The 27,854-nt window shown below is 38.0% G+C and overlaps 1 protein-coding gene across 1 annotated transcript in view; it reads left to right on the top strand.

The window, feature by feature from the left end:
- Positions 1–27,854, top strand: part of CENPC (centromere protein C) — a 94,354-nt gene that overhangs the window by 50,584 nt on the left and 15,916 nt on the right. Inside the window, exons 9-13 of the mRNA XM_052642210.1 lie at positions 5,916–6,107; positions 10,878–11,139; positions 18,037–18,180; positions 19,447–19,529; positions 27,621–27,680. Coding sequence (XP_052498170.1) covers positions 5,916–6,107; positions 10,878–11,139; positions 18,037–18,180; positions 19,447–19,529; positions 27,621–27,680 — 741 coding nt within the window. The remainder of the gene's footprint in view (positions 1–5,915; positions 6,108–10,877; positions 11,140–18,036; positions 18,181–19,446; positions 19,530–27,620; positions 27,681–27,854) is intronic.

The following is a 27,854-nucleotide window of genomic DNA, read 5'->3' as shown; positions in this document are numbered from 1 at the left end:
AGCATATTATGAACAAAGCTAGTGGAGGTGATGGAATTCCAGCTGAGCTATTTTAGTTGCTTAAAGATGATGATGATAAAGTGCTGCACTCAGTATGCCATCAAATTTGGAATATCAGCAATGGCCACAGGACTGGAAGAGATCAGATTTCATTGCAATCTCAAAGAAAGGCAATGCCAGAGAAAGTTCACACTGCCATAGAATTGTGCTCATTTCACATGCTAGCAAGGTAAAGCTCAAAATCCTTCAAGCTAGGTTTCAATAGTATGTGATCTGAGACCACCTTGTTGTTCAAGCTGGATTTAGTACAGGCAGAAGAACCAGAGATTGCCAACATCTGGGTCATATAATGAAAGCTGTGGTTTTTCTAGTAGTCATGTTTAGGTGTGAGAGATGAACAATAAGGCTGAGCACCGAAGAATTGATGCCTTCAAACTGTGGTTATGGAGAAGACTATTGAGAGTCCCTTGGACTGCCAGGAGATAAAATTAGTCAATCCTAAGGAAATAACCCTGAGTATTCATTGGAAAGACTCATGCTGAAGCTGATGCTCCAGTACTTTGGCCACCTGATGAGAAGAGCCAACTCATTGAAAAAGACTGATGCTGGGAAAGATTGAAGGCAGGAGGAGGAAAGGATGATAGAGGACGAGATGGTTGGATGGCATCACTGACTCAGTGGACATAAGTTTGAGCAAGCTCCAGGAGATGGTGAAAGACTGGGAAGCCTGGTGTGCTGCAGTCCATGGGGTCGCAAAGAGTCGGATAACTGAGCGACTGTACAACAAATTGGAACATAGAAAAGCAAGGGAGTTCCAGAAAAACATCTATTTCTGTTTCATTGACTACACTAAAGCCTTGGTGTGGATCACAGCAAAATGGAAAATTCTTAAAGAGATGGGAATACCAGACCATCTTACTTGCTACCTGAGAAACATGTATGCAGGTCAAGAAACAACAGTTAGAACCGCATCTGGAGCCTTGGACTGGTTCCAAATTGGGAAAGGTGTGCGTCAGGATTGTATACTGTTAGTGTACTTTTTAAACTTCTGTGCACAGTACATCATGCAAAATGCCAAGCTAGATGAATCCCAAGCTGGAATCAATATTGCTGGGAGAAATAACAACCACCTCAGATATGCAGATGATACCGCTCTAATGGCAGAAAGTGAAGAGGAACTAAAGAAACTCTTGATGAGGGTGAAAGAGGAGAGTGAAAAACCTGGCTTAAAACTCAGCATTCAAAAAACTAAAATCATGGCATCCAGTGCCATCACTTTCGTGGCAAATAGATGGGGCAAAAGTGGAAATAGTGGCAGATTTTATTTTCTTGGACTCCCAAATCACTGTGGAGCCACAAAATTAAAAGTTGCTTGCACCTTGAAAGAAAAGCTATGACAAATTTTAATCGTAATTTAAGTGTATTGTAAAGCAGAGACATCACTTTGCTGACAATGTTCCATCTAGTCAAATCTATGGTTTTTCCTGTAGTCACGTATGGATGTGAGTTGAACCATAAAGAAGCTAAGCGCCAAAGAATTGATGCTTTTCAACTCTGGTGCTGTAAAAAACTCTTAGAGAGTCCCTTGGACAGCAAGGAGATTGAACCAGTCAGTCTTAAAGGAAATCAGCCCGAAATATTCATTGGATGGACTGATTCTGAAACTGAAGCTCCAAAACTTTGGCTGCCTGATGCCAGTAGCCAGCTCATTGTAAAAGACCCTGATGCTGGCAAAGATTAAGGGCAGGAGGAGAGGCAGAGGATGAGATAGTTGAATGGCATCATTGACTCAGTGGACGTGAGTTTGAGCAAACTCCAGGAGATAGCGAAGGACAGGGAAGCCTGGCGTGCTGCAGCCCATGAGGTCCCAAAGTGGTGGACATGACTTAGCAACTGAATAGCAACAGTATAATTAAGGCAAATAGTCTTCTTTTACTCCTTTATAAGCACGAATCAGTTCTCTTTATCACTATCAATCAGTTCTCTTCATTCCAAATTTAAAGTATTGCCAAATCCTATAACTTTCTGAAAATAGAATCAGAGAGTGATGTTGCTAAGGTTCCATGACAGAATTTCACTCATTTTTTCCTCTATCCCTCTACTTCCTAATCACATTTAACTGGGAGAATGACTAAAGCACCTAGAATAGCGTTTTTCATATTTGCATGTGCATTTGAATTCACTGAGGGTCTTGTTAAAATATTGATTAATAAACTGATTTAGTGGGTCTGGGGTGGGACCCAAGATTCTGTTGTTCTAAACAGTCTATCCCAGGTGACGCTAGTGTAGTTGATGTGAGCCACATTTTAAGTATCAAAATTTAGGTAGTATCTAAAATTGCTCATGCTCGGTAGCAGTTTAATCAGTATCATTGCCTAGTGAAATATAGGCTTTAAGCTGAAGTTGTTATTTTGTTGTCTGTTGAAATCTGTATACAGGTCAGGAAGCAACAGTTAGAACTGGACATGGCACAACAGACTGGTTCCAAATAGGAAAAGGAGTCCGTCAAGTCACCCTGCTTATTAACTTCTATGCAGAGTACATCATGGAAACGCTGGACTGGAAGAAACACAAGCTGGAATCAAGATTTCCGGGAGAAATATCAATAACCTCAGATATGCAGATGACACCACCCTTATGGCAGAAAGTGAAGAGGAACTAAAAAGCCTCTTGATGAAAGTGAAAGAGGAGAGTGAAAAAGTTGGCTTAAAGCTCAACATTCAGAAAACAAAGATCATGGCATCTGGTCCCATCACTTCATGGGAAATAGATGGGGAAACAGTAGAAACAGTGTCAGACTTTATTTATTTGGGCTCCCAAATCACTGCAGATGGTGACTGCAGCCATGAAATTAAAAGACACTCCTTGGAAGAAAAGTTATGACCAACTTAGATAGCATATTCAAAAGCAGAGACATTACTTTGCCGACTAAGGTCCGTCTAGTCAAGGCTATGGTTTTTCCAGTGGTCATGTATGGATGTGAGAGTTGGACTGTGAATAAGACTGCTGCTGCTGCTGCTGCTAAGTCACTTCAGTCATGTCTGACTCTGTGCGACCCCATAGTCGGCAGCCCACCAGGCTCCTCCATCCCTGGGATTCTCCAGGCAAGAACACTGGAGTGGGTTGCCATTTCCTTCTCTAATGCATGATATTGAAAAGTGAAAGTGAAGTCACTCGGTCATGTCTGACTCTCAGCGACCCCATGGACTGCAGCCTACCAGGCTCCTCCATCCATGGGATTTTCCAGGCAAGAGTACTGGAGTGGGTTGCCTGAAGAATTGATGCTTTTGAACTGTGGTGTTGGAGAAGACTCTTGAGAGTCCCTTGGACTGCAAGGAAATCCAACCAGTCCATTCTGAAGGAGATCAGCCCTGGGATTTCTTTGGAAGGAATGAGGCTAAAGCTGAAACTCCAGTACTTTGGCCACCTCATGTGAAGAGTTGACTCATTGGAAAAGACTCTGATGCTGGGAGGGATTGGGGGCAGGAGGAGAAGGGGATGACAGAGGATGAGATGGCTGGATGGCATCACTGACTCAATGGATGTGAGTTTGAGTGAACTCCGGGAGTTGGTGATGGACAGGGAGGCTTTGCGTACTGTTATACCTGGGGTTGCAGAGTCGGACACAACTGAGCAACTGAACTGAACTGATACCAAACAGTGTTATATGCTATAGGTAATAAAGATGACTTAGAGTGCTGGTAGAAAGGCTGTACCCTACTCAATTCTTTGCCCTTGTATGGTGTGGAAGCTGCTGCTGCTGGTTGGCTTAGCCAGGTCCTGGGGTGGTTGGTTGTGGTGCCTGGGGTCTGGGAGCTAATGTTGGCCTGCTGGTGGGCAGGGCTGTGGGCTGGGGCTGATGTTGCCTGCTTGTGGGCAGGACCTGTTCCTTACACCGGTGGCTGTGAGGTCCAGGGTGTTTTGGAGCTGGTGTAAATTCATGGGTGGGCAGAGCTGGATCCTGGGATTTCTGGCTACTAAGGCCTTGGGATTCCTGGAGCTGGTGTCAGACTGATGGTGGGTAGGACTGAGTCCTGATAGTGGGGTTCCAGAGGTCCAGAGGCTAATGCTGTCCCACTGATAAGTAGGGCTGGGTCCCAAATAGGTTGGCTTCTTGGCCTGGGTTGTCCCAGGACTGATGCTGACCTACTGGTGGGTGGAGGGGGTTCTGGCATGAGTAAGCTAGATGTTTTATTAATAGTTGCTATGTCATATCTGACTGTTTTGTGAGCCTATGGGCTATAGCCCTTCAGGCTCCTCTGCCCATGGGATTTCCCAGGCAAGAATACTGGAGTTGCCAATACTGGTTACCATTTTGTTCTCCAGGGGATCTTTCTGTCCTAGGGATCAAACCCACATCTCCTGCATTGGCAAGTGGGTTCTTTACCACTGACCACTGGGAAGCTCTAGTAAGCTAGATAGAAGATTCCAAAAATCCAAAATTGTGGTTGCCGACAGCAGTGTCCTTGTGGTAGAACAATGACTGCAACCAGCATCTGGGTCCCCAGTGAGCTCCACTTACTACCTGCCTCTCTGGGAGGCTCTCCAAAATCAGCAAATGGTTCTGACCCAGGCTCCTTCCAAACTACTGCTTCTGCCTTGGGCATTGGAGTGTTTGAGATTTTGCCATTTTAATTACAATGTGTTTGCCTGTTAAGAGTGGTGTCTGTATTATATAGCCCTCAGATTCTCCTGAAAGTAAGCCTCACTAGCCTTCAAAGTCAAAGTTTAGGGGGGCTTGTCTTCCTGGTGCAGGAACCCTAAGCAGGGGAGCCCAGCGTGGGGCTCAGACCTGTGCGGCTCCCTGAGGAGAACCATGCAATTGTAATTATTCTTCTGTGTATAGGTTTCCCACCCTGGGTCTTGATTGTCTCTTGTCTCTGCCTTTCCTCCCTGTCTTGTGGCTCTTTATGTCTTTAGTTGTAGACGGTCTTTTTGCTAGCCTTCAAATTATTCTCATCAATATTTGCTCTGTAAATAGTAGTTGTAATTTTAGTATGCCTGTGGGAGGAGGTGAGCTCAGGATCTTCCAGTTTATTTACCATATGAGTTTCCTACTTGATAATGATTTTAATTTCTTTGGATCTCATAGAAATATTTGTGTCAGAAACTTAAAAATGCAGGTTTCTTGATTGACTTGGTGGTCAAGAAAATTTTTCATTATATAACATCTAATGTTTTAATCTCTTTCTGAAAAAAAATTTTTCCATTGTTAAACTCATGTTGGTGGTTATACACATTTTATTGTAGATGCAATGTTTGTTTTAAAATAGCCTGTATTTCTGATTTCCCCTTCTTCCTGGTTGTCAGTCTCAAAAATGAAACTAGAATTCATCTTTCCTTTTTGTTAGATCTTTTCTTCTCTACCTGCTTTTGTAGTAAAATGAAACTACTATTGACACCTTTAACTTTTTGTTGCTTTCCATATTCATTGTTGTTTTAAATTCTTTTTCCTCTTTAAATTCCATTCAAAGAAACGTTCTTTTTTCCTTCAGGTAGGAAATACATCTTTGTTGAAAACTTCCTTTAAGTATTCTCTTCCATAAATTAGCTTGACTAAAGTCATGAATTATTTTAAAACAGAAAAGCAATGGTTAACCTTTTCTTATGTGGGACTTTCTTAAGTAGTGGAAGGAGTCATATATTGCATTTTTCCTTTACATACTATGCTTTTCTTTTTGACTCAGGAGTATATGTTGCTTATCAAACAATGTGCAAAGTTTGCATTTAGCTGAGAGGAAGTTGTAGATTTTGAGAATGTGTGACTTTTAAAAAATAGAAGAAAAAAGAAGTCCATAGGATAAATTTAAGAAGTTTCTATAATTGAGAGGTCTTTTTTGTTTGTTTTTTAATTGGCTATGGTTTTCTGAATATTCTTTGGTTCAGTAGATTTTTATTTTTATTGTTTATTTTAGGAAGCAAGAAAGGTAGCACCAATGTTCCTCATAAAAAGAATCAGAAAAAAGATAAGGAATGCAAAAAGAAGCATTTTTCAAGTGGGTCCAAGAACAACAAAATTGAACCTGAAGAATTAACTTCAACTATCAGAAGAAGTCAAAGAATTTCTAGATGCCCATCTGATTGGTGGGTGGTAAAATCAGAGCAGGGTAAGTATTTTTATTTAAATCATATTCATTCTATGAGAGGCTCTGTGTTTGATTTATATTCCTGTTCCCTTGAGAAAAATATCATGAGGAAAAAATTAAATTGGATCGCCAACAGAAATATTAAATCAATTAATTATAAAGATATTCATGAAGCTTTATCATATATAGTATTTTAGGTATAGGGATATAACTGTGGAAAAATAAAACCAAAAATGAAAAATTGTTGCTGTTATATGACTTATATTCTACAGAAGGAAGACCAGCAGTATAGATATATTGGATGAGGTGAGGAACTATCCCTGGTGGCTGAGAGGTTAAAGCATCTGCCTCCAATGTGGGAGACCTGGGTTTGATCCCTGGGTCGGGAAGATCCCCTGGAGAAGGAAATGGTAACCCACTCCAGTATTCTTGCCTGGAGAATCCCATGGACGGAGAAGCCTGGTAGGCTACAGTTCATGGGTTCGCAAAGAGTTGGACACGACTGAGTGACTTCACTTTCACTTCACTTTCATGATGTGAATTAGATGAGAGCTAAGAATTGACAGTGTGATTTTGACAACATGGAGGTTGTTATCACCTTGATAAAATTGATTTTTGTAGAATGATGAGACCAAACGTCTCTGATTGAGGTGGGTTCAAGGGAGTTTGGTAGTGAGACGAAAGAGACAGTAAAATAAAGGGATGTGGCAGATGTGGGGTCAAGAGAAGGTCTCTCTCTCTTTTTTAATATGCTTACTGTTTTTTAATATTAAATCAGCTCATCTGCTCTTTAAAACGACTGTGTAGAAAGGTACAGGATCACAGTCCTTGTGTAGGCAAGGAATTGGTGTGGGCTACCCTAGAATAAAAGGATTAGCTTTAGATTGAATCAGGGACATTAAATGCTGAAAAGGTAAAGGCATAGTATGTGGCAACACTTAGAAGTAGGTTGGTGGGATTGATGGTGGGAGGATAAATGTTGAAGGTAAACTTTGAGTAGATTACTTTGTTTCGTTTATTACTCTTTAAAATGTGACTACCATTACTTCTATCTCATTAAGTTATACGTATTAAATGGCATATATTTAGTATTAAAAGGTTAAATACTACTGTTACTGCTTTTGAGAACTCATCTTTTTGCCCCAGGTTGCTGGAAATTGTACTATGGTAAATGAAGATGTAATTATATGCATTAATAAAATTCTTACAAAGCTGGGATAAGCATTCTTGAGCTCCATAATTTACCAAAAAAGACTTGAAACATGTATTAGTCCTGAGACATGTTGAGGTCAAGTAGGTAGTCACAAAAGTGGAGGAATGCTTATAGATCACCTGGTCCAAACTCCTTCATCTAATGGAAGAAGAAACTAAGTCTGAAGCATAGAAAAGCAGCATAAGTTCTCCTTAAGGTCTGAGACCTTTGTGCTAGAATTTGAAACAACAGAACCCTTTTTTCTTTACTCTTGATCAGCCTGTAGTACATGCAAGAAACATTTATTGTGTGCCCATGGTGAGGCAGGAAGGGTGTTAGGCTGGGCCAGGCAAATGAGCAACCTAGAATTGGGAAATTTAAGAAGACACTTGATCTTAGGGCTGTGTGACTGACTTGGAGTAAAGTGAAGTGAAAGTTGTGCAGTTGTTTCGGGCTCTTTGTGACCCCATGGACTATACAGTCCATGGAATTCTCCAGGCCAAAATACTGGAGTGGGTAGCCTTTCCCTTCTCCAGGGGATCTTCCCAACCCAGGGAATGAACCCAGGTATCCTGTATTGCAGGCAGATTCTTTACCAACTGAGCTATCATGTAATCCCAACTTGGAGTAAGCACCTTCTTAAATTTTACACCCTAGTTAGAATTTTTAGTTTTTTTCTTTATGAGAACTTTTAAGATGTACCCTCTGATAATTATTTTGCAATATATACTATATAAGATTATTGTGTTTTGCACCTTAAACTTGCATAGTCAGTTATGATATATGTCAGTTATATATTGATATAACTGATATCTGTCAGTTGTATATCAGTAAAACTGGGAAAAATTATTTACTACCCTAGGCTACTCTTGCTTTATAACAGTCCTGCCCCTGCTGTTAGACATTAGGAATATAAAGATACATCTTGGTCTAAATGATTGTCAGTCTGCTGGAAGAGAGTGGTAAGTAAACATGAGCTGTATGTTGTTGTTCAGTCGCTCATTCATGTCTGACTCATTGTGACTCCGGAGATTGCAGCACACCAGGCTTCCCTGTCCTTCCCTGTCTCCCAGAGTTTGCTCAAACTTCTGTCCATTGAGTTGATGATGCTTTCCAACCATTTCATCCTCTGCCCGCTTCTCCTCCTGCCCTCTTTCGCAGCATCAGGGTGTTTTCCAGTGAGTTGGCTCTTCACATGTATCAAGATGTATGATAAACATTATCACAGGACTGAGTGAAGTGAAGTCGCTCAGTTGTGTCCGACTCTTTGCGACCGCATGGACTGTAGCCCACCAGGCTTCTCTGCCCATGGGATTCTCCAGGCAGGAATACTGGAGTGGGTTGCCATTTCCTTCTCCAGGGGATCTTCCAGACCCAGGGAAAAGGACTGAGAGGAGCTGCTTAATTTAGCCTTGGGGTGTAGAGAAGGCTTCCTGAAAATGGGATGATTAGGAACAAGCTAAGTCATTGGCTGTGGTGAGGAAAGAATGTTTGAAGCACAAGTATCATGTGTAGAGATCTGGTGCTGAGAGTTTAACCTTTTAAAATTGTTTTGTTAAAATTATCTGGGGGAGTTGTTAAAACATAAATTATAGGATCTTACTCTGAAAATTTTAGTAGGTCTGAGCTAAGGCCTGAGAATTTGCATTTCAAACAGATTCCCAGGTAATGCTGGACTACTATCTAAGATCAGTGCTTTGGAAAAATGAAAATAGTTCAGTACTGCTGCCTATTTTGATTTGTCTATTAGGAGAAGAGTGTTGAGTTACGCTTAATGAAAAAGCACTTCAGTTCAGTTCAATTCAGTCACTTAGTCGTGTCTGACTCTTTGCAACCCCATGAATCCCAGCACGCCAGGCCTCCCTGTCCATCACCAACTCCCAGAGTTCACTCAGACTCACGTCCATTGAGTCAGTGATGCCATCCAGCCATCTCATCCTCTGTCATCCCCTTCTCCTCCTGCCCCCAATCCCTCCCAGCATCAGAGTCTTTTCCAATGAGTCAACTCTTCACATGAGGTGGCCAAAGTACTGGAGTTTCAGCTTTAGCCTCATTCCTTCCAAAGAAATCCCAGGACTGATCTTCAGAATGGACTGGTTGGATTTCCTTGCAGTCCAAGGGACTCTCAAGAGTCTTCTCCCATCACCACACTTCAAAAGCATCAATTCTTCGGCACTCAGCCTTCTTCACAGTCCAACTCTGTAATAAATTGGAATTAAACTTATTTGGAGATTCCCTGGTGGCTCAGACAGTAAAGCATCTGCCTGCAATGTTGGAGACCTGGGTTTGGTCCCCAGGTTGAGATGATACCGTGGAGAAGGAAATGGCAAACCATTCCAGTACTCTTGCCTAGAAAATTCCATGGATGGAGAAGCCTGGTGGGCTACAGTCCATATAGGGTCGCAAAGAGTTGGACATGACTGAGTGACTTTTCACTCACTTTCACTCAAACATATTTGAATTTAATCCTTAAGCTATGGGTAATCACTAAAAAATTTTAACCAGGTTGTAGTGATTCCATTTGTGTTTTCTAAGGATGATTCTTAAAACAATGTAAAGGATGGATCGAAGAATGGCATGGGTAGAGAAAGGATATCAGTTTAGAGGCTGTTTTAAGGAAAGAAATGATAAAGGTCTCTGCTAATGACAGGCAGCAGTGCTTAAAAGAAGAGGATCTGAGAAGCATTCTTCCCATATGGCCCAGTGGTAAAGAATCTGCCTTCAATGCTGGAAACCCAGGTTGAATCCCTGGGTTGGGAAGATCCCTTGGAGAAGGAAATGGCAAGCCACTCCAGTATTCTTGCCTGGAAAATCCCATGGATGAAAGAACCTGGTGGGCTATAGTCCATGGGGTCACAAGAGTTCGACATGACTGAGCGACTTCAATTCTGAAGAAAGTAGAGTGACAGGATTTAGGATTGCTTGTGGTTGGGGGCAGGAGTCTCAGATGACTCATATATCTGAGATAGTGACACTTTTCATTAAGATAGGAAATAAAACGAGTGGCAGATTTGGGGGAGAGTGGTAGGTCAATATTATAGATATCAGCATGTAGATAATTATATCAGAATATAGATAGTAATTAAAGTTCTGTATAGATAGATCCTTCAAAGAAAGTACACAGAGAGTGAGAAGATGAAACTGGGACCTTGGGGAAATTCCAGGATGTTAAGAAGAATAGTGGGCAGAGCCAGAGAGGACGGTTTTGAAAACTTATGATTAATTTAAAAGATTTGGTCCATGTATCTGCAAATTGCAAGCAGACCAAGCCAGTCAGTTTTAAAGGAAATCAACCTCGAATATTCATTGATGCTAAAGTTGAAGCTCTAGTACTTTGGCCACCTGATGCAAAGAGCCAACTCACTGGAAAAGACCCTAATCTTGGGAAGGAGTCAGACATGACTTAGAGACTGACAACAACAACAGTCTATAAAGTGAAGAGCTGAATAGTTTATGAATTTAACTTGAAAACAAATGTAGATTACTATGAGATTGGGGTACATGTATATGTTTACATGAAAAATATAAATAATATTGATATTTTAGTGAGCCAGATAATCAAACGTATACTTACTTTATGTTATCATTTAATCCTGTAGGTTCTTTTTCTAGCAGTTCTTCAGTAAGAAATGAACTGTCAGTGTATCATAACAGTAGACAAAAACCACCTGCTGAAAAAACAAACCAATCATCTAAGAATATTGGAAAAAAAGCTGCTCCATTTAAAAAGCAGAAGAGAGCTAACAAAGGCAGCTCAGGAGCACAGGTTTTATATGCTAAAGATTCTGGTGGTTCCCAGAATGAGTCATTGGGAAGCAATGAAGCAGACCTGGCTAAGAAGAAAAATCCTAATCCTTCTGGGTAATGTCTCTTATATATACAAAGTAATTATTTTTGTTTGACACTTAATAAATGTCTCTGTTATTCAGTCATTTATAGAAAGCAATATTAGCATAAAGGAGTGTATAGTCTGACAGACCTGGTAGTAAATCCATGGTGTGTCATTAGTTGCATGACCCCTCAGGCTAAATAGTACTCTGAATTTGTTTACTCATATTAAAATGGGGAATAATATATAGCACATGAGGTATGAGGATAAATTTAATAAGGTAGGTGTTATTGTCACCTAACAATCCCTTTTTTTAAATTGTGATATAAACAGATAAAATTTATCATCTTAATCATTAAATTAAAAAAAATTAATTTATTTGACTGCATTGGGTCTTAGTTGTGGCACAGGAGATGTTTAGTCATATCTTCTTTGCATCAAAGTTGTGGTGTACAGACTTTCTAGGTGTGGCATGTGGGCTCAGTAGTTATGGTGCTTTGAGTTACTCTGCAAGATGTGGGATATTAGTGCTGCAACTAAGGATTAAACCCATGTCCCCTGCATTGCAAGTTGGATTCTTCACCACTGGACCACCAGGGAAGTCCCCATCTTGTTTTTAAGTGTATCGTTTGAGTTGCTTTTTTATTTTTTTTAATTAATTAATTAATTTTTGGCTGTGGTGGGTCTTTAGTTCTGTGTGTGGGCTTTTTCTAGTTGCAGCAAACAGGGACAACCACTCTCTAGTTGCCATGCACAGATGTCTCATTGTGGTGGCTTCTCTTGTTGCAGAGCACCTCATCTAGGGTGAGCAGGCTTCAGTAGTTGTGGCTTTTGGGTTCTACAATGCAGGCTCAGTAGTTCTGGTGCAAGGTCTTCATTGTCCTGCATCATGTGAGATCTTGCCAGATCAGGGATTTGGCAGACTGATTCTTAATCACTGAACCACTAGGGAAGTCCAAGTTGCTTTCTTTTAAGTGAGATTAATATAATTTTAGTAATTGGGAATGCATTATTTTTTTTTCCAATAAGATGATAATATTTAACATTTTAGTGCTTATTATTATCAAGTGTTCGCTAGAGGCTTTCAATGAGATCTCATCAGTCCTGACAACCTAGTAAATACTGCTCTTACGCATTTTTGCTTTTTGATATAACATTTGCTTATTCATTCATTCAAAAAATACTTAATGCATATTATGTATGAGAAGTTGCAGGTGCTGGGGATGTAGTGAATACATGATTAGAATACTCTAAAATACATTGCTATATGGCATTATGGTGCATACTATCTAAATAGTTCACTGAATTGTACTTTTACCCCCAGTGATTTGCAGTGCTCCCTCTGTCTTATGTCAGACTTCCATATTTATAGTAACTTATTCTTTATATCAGGAGAAGACAATGGCACCCCACTCCAGTACTCTTGCCTGGAAAATCCCATGGGCAGAGGAGCCTGGTGGGCTGCAGTCCATGGGGTCGCTAGGAGTCGGACACGACTGAGACACTTCACTTTCACTTTTCACTTTCATGCATTGGAGAAGGAAATGGCAACCCACTCCAGTGTTCTTACCTGGAGGATCCCAGGGATGGGGGAGCCTGGTGGGCTGCCGTCTATGGGGTTACACAGAGTTGGACACGACTGAAGCGACTTAGTAGCAGCAGCATTCTTTATATCATTTGGTTTTTATAAAGAATCTTGAGAGGTTGAGAGGATATGTATTAGCTCTATTTTTACATGTAAGGAAGATACACTTAAGATAAATAAGTGTACCTAGGTCTTTTATTAACCTAATTGTTTTTACTTGAATGTGTTAATAATAATAAATCACTGTCTTATTAAACAAAACAGATAAGCCTTAGTTATGGGTTGAGAGAAATACTAAGGTGTAAAAATAAAGTTTTTATGTTGAGTTTCTGAATTTGATCTAGTATCCCTATCTTACACATAATGGAACTATTTAGAAACATCCAAAGTTGATAGTTATTACAGTATCTGCTTAGGAAACCTGTTGGGTATCTGGATTCATAGAAAGGAAGATCTTTGAGACATTTGTATAGTCTACTTAATACATGTAGAAGATCAAACACGTAATTGTCTTGATATTTTACTTGTCATAAGGTGGAAAATCCTGTGGACAGAGGAGCCTGGCGGGCTATAATTCACAGAGTCACAAAAGAGTCAGATGTGACTTAGCAACTAAACAACAATAAGCATACATCTCAGCAGTTTCACTTGTACACAGATGTTTTTATCAGCATTATTCATAATAGTCAAAAGGTAGTTTCCCAGATGGCCAGCAATGGATGAATGGATAATCAAAATATAACAGAATGTGCTTCAAAGAACACCATCAAGAAAGCAAGAATACCGGAGTGAGTTGTCATTTCCTTCTCCAGGGGATTTTCCCGACCCAGGGATTGAACTCACATCTCCGTCACATGATAACTTTACGTTAATCCTTTGAGGAACTGTAGGATCATTTTCCAAAGCATCTGCACTATTTCATATTCCTATCAGCAATTGACTTCAGTGACTCCACATCCTTGTCAACATTTGTTGGCTTTTTGATTCTAGCCATCCTAATTGGTATGAAGTTGTAGCTCATTGTGATTTTTATTTTCATTCTGTGAAGACTAAGACCGTTTGTGGATTTTTAATTGGATTGTCTTTTTTTTTTTAATTGGATTGTATTGAGAGGTTTTTATTTATTCCAGATACAAGTCTCTTTTCAAATAAGTGATATTTGATAATCTGTCATTCTTTGGGTTGTCTCATTTTCTTGATGGTGTTCTTTGAAGCATGAAAGTTGTTTTTTTCTTTTTAATTTTAATTTTTTAATTTATGGAAATATGCTAACACATTTACAGAAAACTTAGAAAATATAGAGCAAGGTTACATGCAGTTCCACTATATATTACATTTTTTTAAGTAGATAAATTAAGATTTTTAGTTGGCATTTCAATAAAAACTCAAAAATTAATAGAATGAGTATACAGAGAAGTAGGATATAGTAGACCTGAAAACCGCTGTGAACCAATTCAACATAATTAAGATTTATACAATTTTCACACAACAGCAGGATACAAATTCTATTCAAATTCCTATAGGCTGTAGTCTAGGAGACACAGAAACATATCCAGGGATGTAAAACAAAGTGCAAAAATTTCATGGTCTAAAGTTATTGAAATCATGCAGTCTGTTCTTTTATTCCTGTGGAATTATGTTAGAAATCAGTATCAAAAGATACTTGAAAATAACCTACATATCTTCAAGTATGATGTCACAAGTACAGGGAGACATTTACCAAAATAGATCTTCAACTTAGCCATTGAAAGCCTCAATAAAGTTAGACTGAAAAAAAACACAGAGGATGATTGCAGAGAAGAAAGCTTTTAAATGGGAAAATAGTATAAAAATAAGAAATTAATGTTAAGGATACTTTAACTTCCCTTCCCTTGTGGGCTTCCCATGTGGCTCAGCTGGTAAAGAATCCGCCTGCAGTGCAGGAGACCTGGGTTTGATCCCTCGGTTGGGAAGATCCCGTGGAGAAGGGAAAGGCTACCTACTCCAGTATTCTGGCTTGGAAAATTCCGTGGACTGTATAGTCCATGGGGTCGCAAAAAGTCGGACACAACTGAGCGACTTTCATTCATTCATACTTTAGACAGAATCCCATGTATTTGGAAATTAAATGTCCACTTTTAAATGATGAGTGTATCTAAAAGGCCATAACAAGGAAAATTAGGAAATATTTGCAATGGAATAAAAATGAAAACAGATTTTACCAGAATTTGTTGCATATAGCTGAAGCTACTCAGTGCAATTAAATACAGTGTGGAGCCTTGAATAAGGTATGAAAACAAATAATGGGCAGTAGCATAAAGTTTTGTGAATTTGAACAAAATCTGTACTTTAGTTAATAATACTGTATCACTTGTTAATTTTCTGTTTTTTTTTAATAACATAGTATTCAGAATTGGATTAGAAGTTTCGATCCTCATTCAGATTTTTTTTTTAAATCACTAAGATAATAAATTTTGTAGAATTTTAGCAGTAATACTAGATGCCAAAATACATGGAACTATATCAAAGTTTTGAGTGAATACAAATTCGAAATTTAGCATTCTATTCATACTAAGTCAAATAAGTGGAATCAAAATACCATAAATCTTTTTGGTTTGGCAAAAATTTATAAATTTTCTAAAATATTATACATACTATATATATATATATATACACACACACAAAAGCTTTCTTACTACCAGAAGCACAAAAGTTTTTAATTTTGATAAAATCCCATCTATCTATTTTGTCTTGTCGTTGCTTTTGTTGCTGTTGGTATTTTGGTGTCATATCTATGAATTCTTTGTCCAATTCAAGTTCATGAAGATTTACCCCTGTGTTTTTTTCTTAGAGTTTTGTAGTTTTAGCTCTTAAATTTAATTCTTTGATCCAGTTTGAGTTAAGTTTTCTATATGCTGTAAAGAGTCCAACCCTGTTCAGTTGTCCCATAACTGTTTGTTGAAAAGACATTTTTTTCCCCCATTGAATAGTCTTAGAACCCTTTTTGTAGATCAACTGACCATAGAGGTATGGGCTTATTTCTGAATTTTCAATTTTATTCTGTTGTTTACATATCAGTTGTTCTAGAACCACACTGTCTTGATAATCATTGGTTAGAGGTAAGTTTTGAAATCGGGAAGTGTGAGTTTTCTTTTCTTAGGAATATTTTGGCTATTCTGAATCTTGCAATTCCATATAAATTTTAGAATCAGCATGTCAATTTCTGCAAAGATGTCAGAATTCTGATATGGACTGCTTTGAATCTGTTGGTTTAAGGAATATTGCTGTCTTAACAGTGTCTATTGATCCATGAACAGGGTTGTTTTTCCTATTAGTTAGGTCTTTTTGAATGTCTCTGAACAGTGTTTTTGTAATATAAGTTTTATATTTCCTGTTGTTAATTTCACTCCTAAGTATCCCTTTTGATGCTGTTGTGAATGGAATTGCATTTTAAATATTACTTTTGGATCAATCAGTGCAAATGTATAGAAATGCATTTGATATTTTTATGTTAATCTTTATCCTGCAATCTTGCTGAACTCTTGTATTAGTTCTGATAGCTTTTAAAAATAGATTTTATAGGACTTTCTAAGTAAAAGGTCTTGAATGTCATTTGTGAATAGTGATAGTTTTACTATCCAGATGCTTTTCCTTGCATTATAGCTCTGGCTAAAGTCTTTAATACTGGGCTCAGTAAGAGTGGCATGGTAGACTTCTTTGTCTTGTTCTTAATCTTAACAGGAACACATCCAGTCTTTCACCATTCAGTATGTTTTTAGCTGTGGGGTTTTTGTAGATGTCCTTTTATCAGGTTGAGGAGGTTCCTTTTTATTCCTAGTTTGTTGAGTGTTTTTTATAGTGAAAAAATGTGTTTTGTCAGATACCTTTTTTTTACATCAGTATATTGAGGTGACCATGTGATACTTTTTTTTTATTATTGATAAAATGTACTACATTAATTGGTTTTTGGCTTAAACCAAACATGCATCTCTGGTATAAATCCTGTGTGATCATGACACATAATTCTGTTTTTATGTTGCTAGCATTTTGTTGAGGGGTTTTGTTTTCTTTTGGTCTTTAGTTTTCTTGTGTTTTTTTTTTTGTGCAGTTTTGGTGTCTGGATAACACTGACCTCATAAAATGAGTTGGGAAGTGCTTTTCTATTATTTTGGAAGAGTTTGTGAAGAAGTCCTGTTAAGTCTTTGAATGGTGGTAGAATTCAGTGGTGAAATCATCTGGGCAGTTTTCTTTCTACTGATTTATTCTCTAATTAAGTCTTTTGAAATTGATTATTTTTTTTCTTGAATCAGTGTTGGCAATTCTTGTGTTTCTAGGAATTTGTCCATTCCACTCTAGTTATCTAATTTGTTGGTATACAGTTGTTTATAGTATTCTCTAACAGTCCTTTTGTTTTGTTTTGACTGATGGTAGGACCTAGAGGGAGACTAGAAACTCCAAAAATAAATTATCAAAGAATACTCAGAAGTTTGCACGCTCTTTAGTTATGTTGCAGTTTTATCCCCACAAATGATAAGAATAAGCTGGTAGACTGAGTTAAGAAACAAAACATGGGATTTGTAAGGGAGATGTGAGAGAAGAGAATTATATAATCTAGGAACAATGTATCTTGTTTGCATGTATTTGCAGTAAGCTAACTAGTTGGCAGATACCAAAGAGGTGAGCCTATGTTCCTCTGAACAGTACTGTTTGTCAGGAGGCTGGGTAGAGATATCAAAGAAAACAATTTCAGTTCTTAAAGGGTTTTCAACAAAAGCTGTGATAGATTAACTACCTGATAGCTCAGTTGGTAAAGACTCTACCTGCAATGCATGAGACCCCAGTTCCATTCCTGGCCTGGGAAGATCTGCTGGAGAAGGGATAGACTACCCCCCTCAGTTTTCTTGGGCTTCCCTTGTGGCTCACCTGGTGAAGAATCCGCCTGCAGTGTGGGAGACCAGTTTTGATCCCTGGGTTGGGAGGATCCCTTGGAGAAGGAAAAGGCTACCTACTCCAGTATTCTGGCCTAGAGAATTCCATGGACGTGGGGTTGCAAAGAGTTGGACACCCCTGAGCGACTTTCACTTTCCTACATCATAAGCTGCCTGTAGGTAATTACTCCCAGTTAGTCACTTCTATCTTAGTTAGGTCAGGTCTTTATTATTTCCTATGTCAGATTTTTTTAAATTAAAACTTTTAGTACATTCTAAAATCAGATTTCCTTCCTGGACTAGTTGTTAAGTTTTAGAACCTGAACAAGATTATCTGATATTTGTGAGTATTGTATTGTCTACCCACCTGTGTTATGTTTATGGAAGAACTAATTTTTGAAGAAATGTGAACAGTTACATACTTTTCATTTTCATAGAGATACACGAAGCTCAAAGAATCAAGATAGTATGGCTGCACAAAATGTTCATCAAAAGTCTCAAATGAGTGTATATACATGCACGACACCAACAAAGTCAAACTTGGATTCTGGAGAGCCTGGGACTTCAGTTTTGGAAGGAAGGTATGCATGTCTCCTAAGGATAATAGGATTTACTCACTATATTCGTTACCCATTGAGTATAACAAAGTACTCCCAAAGGTTCATTTTAATTTTGTTAGTGCCTTGCAAACATTGTTTCACAGTTTCTGTGGTAGAAATCTGAGAGTGGCTTAGCTGGCTAGATCTGGCTCAGGGATTCTTACCAGGTACAGCAATCAAGATATCTATCTAGTTTGCAGTCCTTTGCCTGGTTAGAGCATAGAGGATCCACTTATCGGGTGGCTTGCTCACAGGTTATTAGCTGGAGGCCAGAGTTTCTTTGTCATGTGGCTGTCTCCATTGGGGTATTCAGTAAGGCAGCTGGCTTCCCACAAAGCAGATGATCCAAGTGAAAGTGTGACTGTGACAGAGGTCATAGTCTTATAATGACCTAGTCTTTGAAGTCTTGGATTTTATTCTGTTTAGAAACAAGTCACTCAGTCTGTGTCATATTCAGAAGGGAGTTAGAATTGGGCTGTACTTTTTTTTTCTTTAAAAATTTTTTATTGAAATTAGTTGATTTACAATGTTGGATTAGTTTCAGGTGTATAGCAAAGTGATTCATGCATATGTATATATTGTTTTTATATTCTTGAAAGAAACGTTATCTAAGAATTTGTCGATGTATGTTTAAAGAGAGCTTACTTAGTGAGTAAACCAAATTACCCTACTCTCATAATAACTGAAGTCATAAACCCTTTTTCAAAATGAAGGAATGGTAAATAATAGCAAATTTTCAGACTTTAAAGGGATAACTAAGATTTCTTTACTGTTTAAGAGCCGTTGACTACTAGGCCTGTCCTGGGCTCATAATAGGAGGACGAGGATCTAGGACTGGGATAAACCAAGTCATCTCTGAACAATTTTAAATTACTTGTTTTTGCCAGTAGTTTAAAAAAAATTAAAATAAGCTGATTTATTTCTAATTTTTATTTCTAATGATTTGATTTTTATCAAAGTGTGTTATTGAGTTAACTTGAATGTGTAACTCTGACTCATGAGTTAGTTTCAAGGTTGTAAAATTCAGTGTTACTTTGTTTAAATCAAATGTTGGATTAAATTGTAGATTTTTAGACTTTTTGTTTTATGAATCAAGTAGGTATATTCTTAATGTCCTATAACATCATTACTGGTTTTATAAGAAAAAAAATCTTTTGCAGTTTTTGGAGAAAAATGACCATAAAGATAAGCTATATTAAATACATATATTACAAGCACAAATTTTGTGATTTCCTTTTTTTTCTTAAGTGGACCTTTTCGGCTCAAGAATTATTTAACGTCTGGAAAGAACAATTCAGATGTGGAAGATAATGTAGTTCAAGAAAATTTGAGTAAGTTATGATTTATTTTCTACTCTCTTGATTTTTACAGCATTATGGATATGGAGTAAGGTGTGCTGTATTTTTTTTTTTTAATATCTTTTATTTTATTTATTTATTTGGCTGAACTGGGTCTTAGTTGCAGCATGTGAACACTTAGTTGCAGCATGTGGGGTCTAGTTCCTGACCAGGGATTGAAGCTGGGCCGCTTGCATTGGAAGCCGGACTCTTAGCCACTAACCACCAGGGAAATCCCTGTGCTGTGTTTCATTTAAATTATCACCATTGACATTTTTATGGCAAAAATGTATTGAGTACCTACCCTTAAGAGCCTTATTTTATGGTTAGAGATTTGTAAAACCTTACCAACTGGGTGCAAGAGGGAGGGAGGGAAAGATAAAGAATAAGATGAGTGACAGTCCTTTCTTTGAAGTAGAACATAATATAATTGGCATTTAAGGTGCCTATTCCAGTATTTTAAAATGTCAGGCTGATAAGAGTATAAATGAAGAAAGATTCGCCATATATTGATGATTACTGAAGCTAAATGTTGAAGTTTTAAAAAATGCCTCTTTATAGAGAGTTTTATAATTTTTTATACCCCTAAAGAATGTGCTTGACATATGATATTTTGTGTTTTTTCTTTCCTAATTCACTAATTCTTATTCCTTTTAAGTAGTTTTTTCTCCCTCTATTTAGACTTACTTTTATTATTTTTCTCTACTAAGTGGAATGCTTTTCATATTTATTTTTCTACTTTTAATTTGGTTAAGAGTTTGAATTTTCTGGAGTATAGTTTTAGTTAAAAAAAATTTTTTTTTATAGAGTGTTTTTACTGTTGTATACTCTAAATTTCAGTGGTGATTTTTCTTTGACCCAAATGTTTTTTAAAAGAGTACATTAATCAAGAGCTTGGTCTCCATAGTCAGGAACCTAGAAGTGAGTCTAGCTTTACCCTTAGCTATGTTATCTTGAGTAAGATTTTTAAGTGTTCTTAGCTTCAGCTTCCTTATTTATAAAATGATGATACCAATTCTCATCATATGAATTGATCCAAAGATGAATATACATTCTTTGCTTAGTTTCTTTTTTAATATACTATTTTATTTGGCTTTGTCAAGCCTTAGTTGCGGCACGTTGGATCTTCATTGAGTCATGGGCGATCTTTTGTTGCGGCACATGATCTCTAGTTGTGGCCCCTGGGCTCAGTAGTTGGGGTGTGCAGGCTTGTTGCTTCGCAGTTTATGGGATCTTAGATCTCTGACCAGGGCTTGAAACTGCATTTGCTGCCTAGGAAGGCAGATTCTGAACCACTGGGTCACCAGGGAAGTCCTCTGCTTAGTTTTAATACTGGTGTATGTTAAACATGCAGTGTTCACTGTTATCCTAAGAAGTTGTGTTTTGTTTTGTTTCTTTGTTTATAGTTTCTAGTTTTGATTCATTGTTCTAGATAACTTTGGCCTATATTATTAATTCTTTGAATATGCTTAGAACACGTAACTCATGGAAGAATTTCATAATTCTTCTGTGGATGCTTAAAAAAAATACTACTACTTTTTGTGTACATGCATGTGTGCTAAGTGTTTTCAGTTGTGTCTGACTCTTTGTGACTCTTCGGACTGTAGCCCACCAGCCTTCTCCGTCTATGAATTCTCCAGGCAAGAATACTGGAGTGGGTTGCCATGCCCTTTCCCACGGCATCTTCCCAACCCAGCGGTTGAACCCGCATCTGTTACGTCTCCTGCATTGGCAGGAGGTTTCTTTACCACTAGCGCCACCTGGGAAGCCCCTTTTTGTGTACAGATGTGGATGAAAATATGTATATACACTCATTATTAATGTAAGTGAATATATATTTTAGTATACTTTGAATATTAAATATTTAAATTCTTAAATATTTATGGAATATTATGGAATGCTTACTGTACATTCTTCTACAGGAAAAAGATATCAAAATTTGTGGTTTGTTTGGGATATTGAGAGTAAGAAAATAAAGTACAGATTTTTGGGGTAGAAAATAGGAGTTAGATTTTTAAGTAGATGGGCAGAAAAAGTCTTACTGAAGAAGTGATAATTTGAGCAGAGATATGAGAGAGGTGAGAAATCAATTGATGCAGCTGTATGGGAAAATAGTGCTCCATGCAGACAGAAAATAAGGACAAAGGTTTTGATATGGTAAAGACTCAGTTCTGATTGAAAAACACCAAGGAGGCTGGGAAGGAGAGGGAAGAGGAAGAGAATGAAAGTAGAAAGTAGTAGGAGATGATGTCACAGAGGGAACAAGAATGAAAGATCTTATACAATGTTGAAGACTACTCTTAAGGGTTTGGGCTTTACCAAGGGATATGGGAAGCCACTGGAGGATTTTGAGCAGAGGAGAGATGTGACTAACCTATAAACAATCATTGTGGCTGCTGTAGACTGCATGTTAGGGGTGGACTAATGAGTTCAAGGAGTCAGGTCTAAGGTTTGAAGCAGGAAGACCAGTTGGTGAAACTTGTAATTCCTTTTTTTTTTTTTTTTAATTTTTGTATAATTTAATAAACAACTTTTAACACATTACTGCTTATGTTTGGCTTTCTTGTGTCTGTGTTTCTGCCGTTCTGAGTCGGTGGTCTTTTTGTTCCTTTTCCTATTTTTCACGTTATGTGTTTCATAGTAGTGTACGCCGACTTTTCTAGATTGCTGCTGCCATGCTTCTCGCCTCCTCTCCTTAGATGTAAGTGTCCTGCGAGTTTTGTCTGGCTGCTCCTCTTCCCTCTGTGCCTTCCTCTTCTTTCCCCTTTTGGGGGGTGCTGTGTCATCTACATCTTCTTCAGCTTTTCTTTTTAATTCCTGTGTGAGGTGGTAGCTTGGACTAGGGTGGTAACAGTGGAAGGTGGAGAGAGCAGAAGTAGGATTTTAGGTATTTTTGGTGGTAGAGTCAACATGATTTCCTGATGGATGGGACATAGGGTGTAAAAAAAGTGAGGTGTCAAGGATAAAGAACTTTAAATTTGGGGGCCTGGACCCCTGAAAAAATGACATCATTTCTTGATTTGGAGACCAGTAGAGAAGGAGCAGATTAGGGTGGAAAACAACAGGATCTTAAATATGGACATTCTGTGTTTTATATTACTCTGATTCTTTGTATCCTTACCACTTGGGAGGTCCATTAAGGACTGCCAGAATTAAAATCTTTCCTTAGCAATGGTCTGTCTGTCTCTGGTATTTCCTGCAGCCATTGCTATGTACGTTTCAGTGCTATTACTGAGCATATAAATTCGCATCTGGAATGTACCTATTTTACTCAAATTTGCCTTCTTGATGATGTTTTTTACTTTGTAGTCTGTTTTTTAATATTAACATTGTGACTCCCTACTTTCTTTTGGTTTGTTTCTTAGATTTTCATTCTTCCTTTTACTTTTTTTCTGTCAGTATTTTTTTCTTTTAATAAATGTTTAATGAATATGCTTTGTTACTTCTTGGTAAAGTTGGTAGACAGTCTCATGTGCTAGCAAGCAAGCACTCAAAAATTTTCTTTTTTAAATACAAGAAACAACTAGTCAAATAGTGAAAGTCTTGAGTCAGTCTTTTTTCCTTTAAGCTATTTGGCTGTTGCTCTTTTCCCCTCATGATAGCTAATGCTTATGAGTAGATATTTTAAACCAGCCTTATTTCTTTTTTCCTTTGTAGATAACCTGTTTCTTTCATTTTCATGCTTATTAGGCTTTGTTAGTCTTTGAAATTCTAGAATTCTCTCTCTCTCTTTTTTTTTTTCTCTTATACTTTTTTGGGAAATAATTTCAGATCTACTCAAATACCATATTATCTTCATCCAGATTCCACAGTTGTCAACATTTAATAATATTTGTTTCATCTTCCTCTCTGTCACCTCTACATAAATGTTTATATATATGTTTATTGGTCTTTTTCTGGACTGTTTGGGAGCAAGACCCATACATATTATTATGTATGAGTGTGCAGACATGATACAAGACAAGAACATAATCACTCTTCAGTGATCCAAGTCAGAAAATCACCATTAATAGGACACTAGTCTTCCTTCATTGAGTCCATACAGATTTCATCAGGAGTTCAATCAGTATTCCTTTTTCTCTCTGGTTCAGGATCCATTCTAGGATCATGGGTTGTTTAGCTTTGATGTCCCTTTGGTTTCCTTAAGCGATAGTTCTTTAGGCTTCTTCTTCCCTGACCTTGACGCTTTTTAAAGAGTACAAGCTTTTCATTCTTTAGCGTGACCTTCAGCCTGCTGCAGCTAAGTCGCTTCAGTCGTGTCTGACTCTGTGCGACCCCATAGACGACAGGCCACCAGGCTCCCCCATCCCTGGGATTCTCCAGGCAAGAACACTGGAGTGGGTTGCCATTTCCTTCTCCAATGCATGAAAGTGAAAATTGTAAGTGAAGTCGCTCAGTCGTGTCTGACTCTTAGCAACCCCATGGACTGCAGCCCACCAGGCTCTTCTGCCCATGGGATTTTCCAGGCAAGAGTACAGGAGTGGGTTGCCATTGCCTTCTCCAACCTTCAGCCTGAGTCTAATACTCCTTCATGATCAGATGTGAGCCATGCATATTTGACAGAAATGCTACAGAAATGATGCTTTTGTGCATCATGTTAGGAAGTATATAGTGATGACCCCAGAGAAGGCAATGGCAGCCTATTCCAGTACTCTTTTGCCTGGAAAATCCCATGGACGGAGGAGCCTGGCAGGCTGCAGTCCATGGGGTCGCTAAGAGTCGGACACGACTGAGCAATTTCACTTTCAACTTTTCACTTTCATGCATTGGAGAAGGAAATGGCAACCCACTCCAGTGTTCTTGCCTGGAGGATCCCAGGGGCGGGGGAGCCTGGTGGGCTGCCGTCTATGGAGTCACACAGAGTTGGACATGACTGAAGCAACTTAGCAGCAGCAGCAGCAGTGCTGACCTGTCTTCTACTGGTGATTTTAATCTTCATCACCTGTTCAAGATACTGTCTTCCAGGTTTCTCCACTCAGATAGGGTTTTTCTCTTTGGTAATTTGTGAGTATTTTGTGGAATGATATTGTGATACTATTTTAATAACTTGTCCTTTTCAAACTTACCAATATTCATATGTTTTGAAAAATCCCACCTGAATTCACTAATGATGGTACCAAATTACTATTTTATATTTTCCTAATTCTTTCTCTATTAATTAGTTTGCATGTTAAGCATTTATTCATTATTCATTTATTTATATTATTACAGACTATTACTAGGTTCCTATTTTATTCAGTGTGTTGTAATCTTTATCATTTGTTCTGGTACTCAAATTGTGCCAGATTTGGCTAGGAGGAAGCATCTCTTCAGCTGGCCCTTGTGATCTTTTGTCATGTTTCTTTTTTTTTTTTTTTTAATGTTTTTATTTTTTAGCATAAGATGTTCCAGACTCTTTTCCCTGTCTCTACTCTGGAATCAGTTATTTCTCCAAAAGAACCTGTTGGAGGGATGACATTTAGAAACTTAGATCTGGGTACTAGGTGTGCTCATTGTTACTGGGATATTACTGCTTCTAGGCTCTCAGGGGACTGAGATAGGCAATAGATACACACATATATGTACATTGTACATACATAAGCATCTATATCTATTTTTGTATTTATTCAGGCAGTCCCTGGCTCTGCTGCTCTTTGTTTCATTGTGCTTCACAGATTTTGCATTTTTTACAAATTAAAGTTTTATGGCAACTCCATATCAAACAAGTCTATTGGCACCATTTTTCCAGTGGGATTTGCTCATTTATTGTGTCTGTGTCACGTTTTGATAATTCATGTGATATTTCATTATTATTATGGTGACCCATGATCAGTGGTCTTTGTTACTATTGTAAAAAATTCTGACTTAAACAGAGGACTCGGGATGATGTTTAGCATTTTTTAGCAATAAGGTATTTAAAATACATTGACTTTTTTTAGACATGACACTTTTACAGACTTAACAGACTACATTATAGTGTAAACGTAATGTATTGGGAAACAAAAAATTCATGTGACTCGCTTTATTCATGTGACTCACTTTATGCATGTGACTCGCTTTATTGCCAAATTTGTTTTATTGCAGTGGCTTAGTGGTAAAGAACTCGCATGCCAATGCAGAAGATGCAAGAGATGAGTGTCCAATCCCTTGGTCGAGAAGATCCCCTGGAGAAGGAAATGGCAACCCACTCCAGTACTCTTGCCTGGAGAATTCCATGGACAGAGGAGCCTGATGGGCTACAGTCCATGGAGTCGCAAAGAGTTGGACAGGACTGAGTGACTAAGCATGCATGCACTGGAAGCACACTCTTAATATCTCTGAGGTGTGTCTGTATTTAAAAACCATGCATGCACATCAGTACCTCCAACTCCAGTCTAACACATTTGAAAGACTTTTCCTTTTCCATTTTAATAAACCCTTTCTCTAAGATACTGAGAAGCCTGACTCCCATCATCTTCAGTATATTTGCTCATTTGCTTTGCTCCTTCTCTGACCCCAACAGCTGCCTCCAAGGCAAACTGCTTTAGTAAATTTCCAAGAATTACTAGCTCTCTACTTGTTCTAGTGGGAATTACATGGGAGACTGAATTTTTCTTTTTTCTTTTTGGTAATAGCTTTATTAAGATAGGGCTCCCTTATTAAGATATATTTCACATACCATACAGTTAATCCATTTATAGTATATGTAATTCAGTAATTTATAACTATCACCACAGTAGATTTGGACTACCCTGATGGGTCAGTGGTAAAGAATCTGCTTGTGGATGTAGGAGATGCAGGATATGCAAGTTTGATCCCTGGGTCAGGAATTTCCCCTAGAGAAGGAAATGGCAACCCATTCCAGTATTCTTGCCTGGGAAATCCCATGGACAGAGGAGCCTGATGGGCTACAGTCCATAGGGTTGTAAAGAGGTGGGCATGACTGAGCACACATGCAAAAAAAAAAAAAAAAAAACACCAGTAAATATTAGAACATTTTCATGATCCCCATAAAGAAGCCTTCTACTCTTTAGCTGGGAATAAAATGAAAGCTTAGACCTGCTTTTCAGGAAATGTATGCTATATAAAAATTGTATTGAAAATCTCAGGTGGTTCATTGTATGTTCACTGTTAATAGTTTCAGATTGCTGCATAACTTACTATCCAAGTCTTAGTGCCTTAGTTTAACGATTTATCTCTCATAGTTCTGTGGGGCGACTTAGCTGGGCAATTCTCATTTTGGCTGTTTCACACTTTTATAGTTAGATGCAAGCCACTGGGGCTGGAGTCATTTGAAAGGTCAGCTGGGCTGGAAGTCCACAGTGACTTATTTACTTACATATTTGATACTCAGCTAGGGTGGCTGAAATAACTGAGGGTTGGCCAAGCATCTCTTTTCCTTCACTTGGCCTTTCCACATGGTTGTTTTGGGTTTCCTCACAGCACAGCAGTCTTGGGATAGTCAATCTTCATAATTGCGACTGTCTTTTCCCAGACTGAAGTTCCAAGAGATCTAGGTGGAACCTGAATGTCACCTGAGGAATTAGCCTTCAAAGCCCCAGAATGTCACTTCTGCTGCATTTTATTAGTCAAGCAACTCACTGAGGCCAGTGGAGTTTGAAGGAGAAGACAATTAAACTTTGTTGATACAGGAAAAGAATTAATGACTGCTATGTTTAGATGCTGTTTGCCACACTAAAGTTATGAACCCTTGACCTAATTGTCACCCTGCCAACTAAATTCAGTACACTTGTGCTGTTTTAGAACTTTAAGAATCATAGATTGCATTATTAATTCAGCAGTTGTTCATAATCACACCCAGCATTTTTATCCACCCAGTGGCTTATTTTACTTGAAGTCCACAAGCAATTTAAAACCTGTTTGTTTTTGTTACTTGTAACCATTTTCCTCTTAAGATATATTCATTGTAACAAAACCTTTAGACATGTTATTGTGGTTTTATTAGCTTTTCATTCTCAGCAGTGGAAAGCAAAGCGAGTAATAAAATGGATTATTGGGTTGAATTTTCTTTTTTTTAATATTTATTCTGAAGTTGACCTAGTACATACTTTAACTCAACATGAAATTAGGAGCCATTGCTCATGATATTTCTTTTGCAATTTACAGATGATTCAAGAGGAGAAATATCTGATTCAACACCAGAGAGCAAGATGCATCACAAATTAGGTAATTTTTCCCTTAATATTTTCATATTATTATAAAACCTCTGTTTCTAAATATAGTTTAATTTTTTCTCAAGTGGGGGAAATATTATTTGGATTAATTGTCAAGTAATGTAAAACTTCATATTTTGTTTCATTAATTCATGGTAAATCATCACATGCCACAGAGTTTCTTTAT

The sequence above is a fragment of the Budorcas taxicolor genome, chromosome 6 (genome assembly GCF_023091745.1).
Source record: "Budorcas taxicolor isolate Tak-1 chromosome 6, Takin1.1, whole genome shotgun sequence".
Taxonomy (NCBI): Eukaryota; Metazoa; Chordata; class Mammalia; order Artiodactyla; family Bovidae; genus Budorcas; species Budorcas taxicolor.
This window is presented reverse-complemented; position numbering and strand designations above follow the sequence as displayed.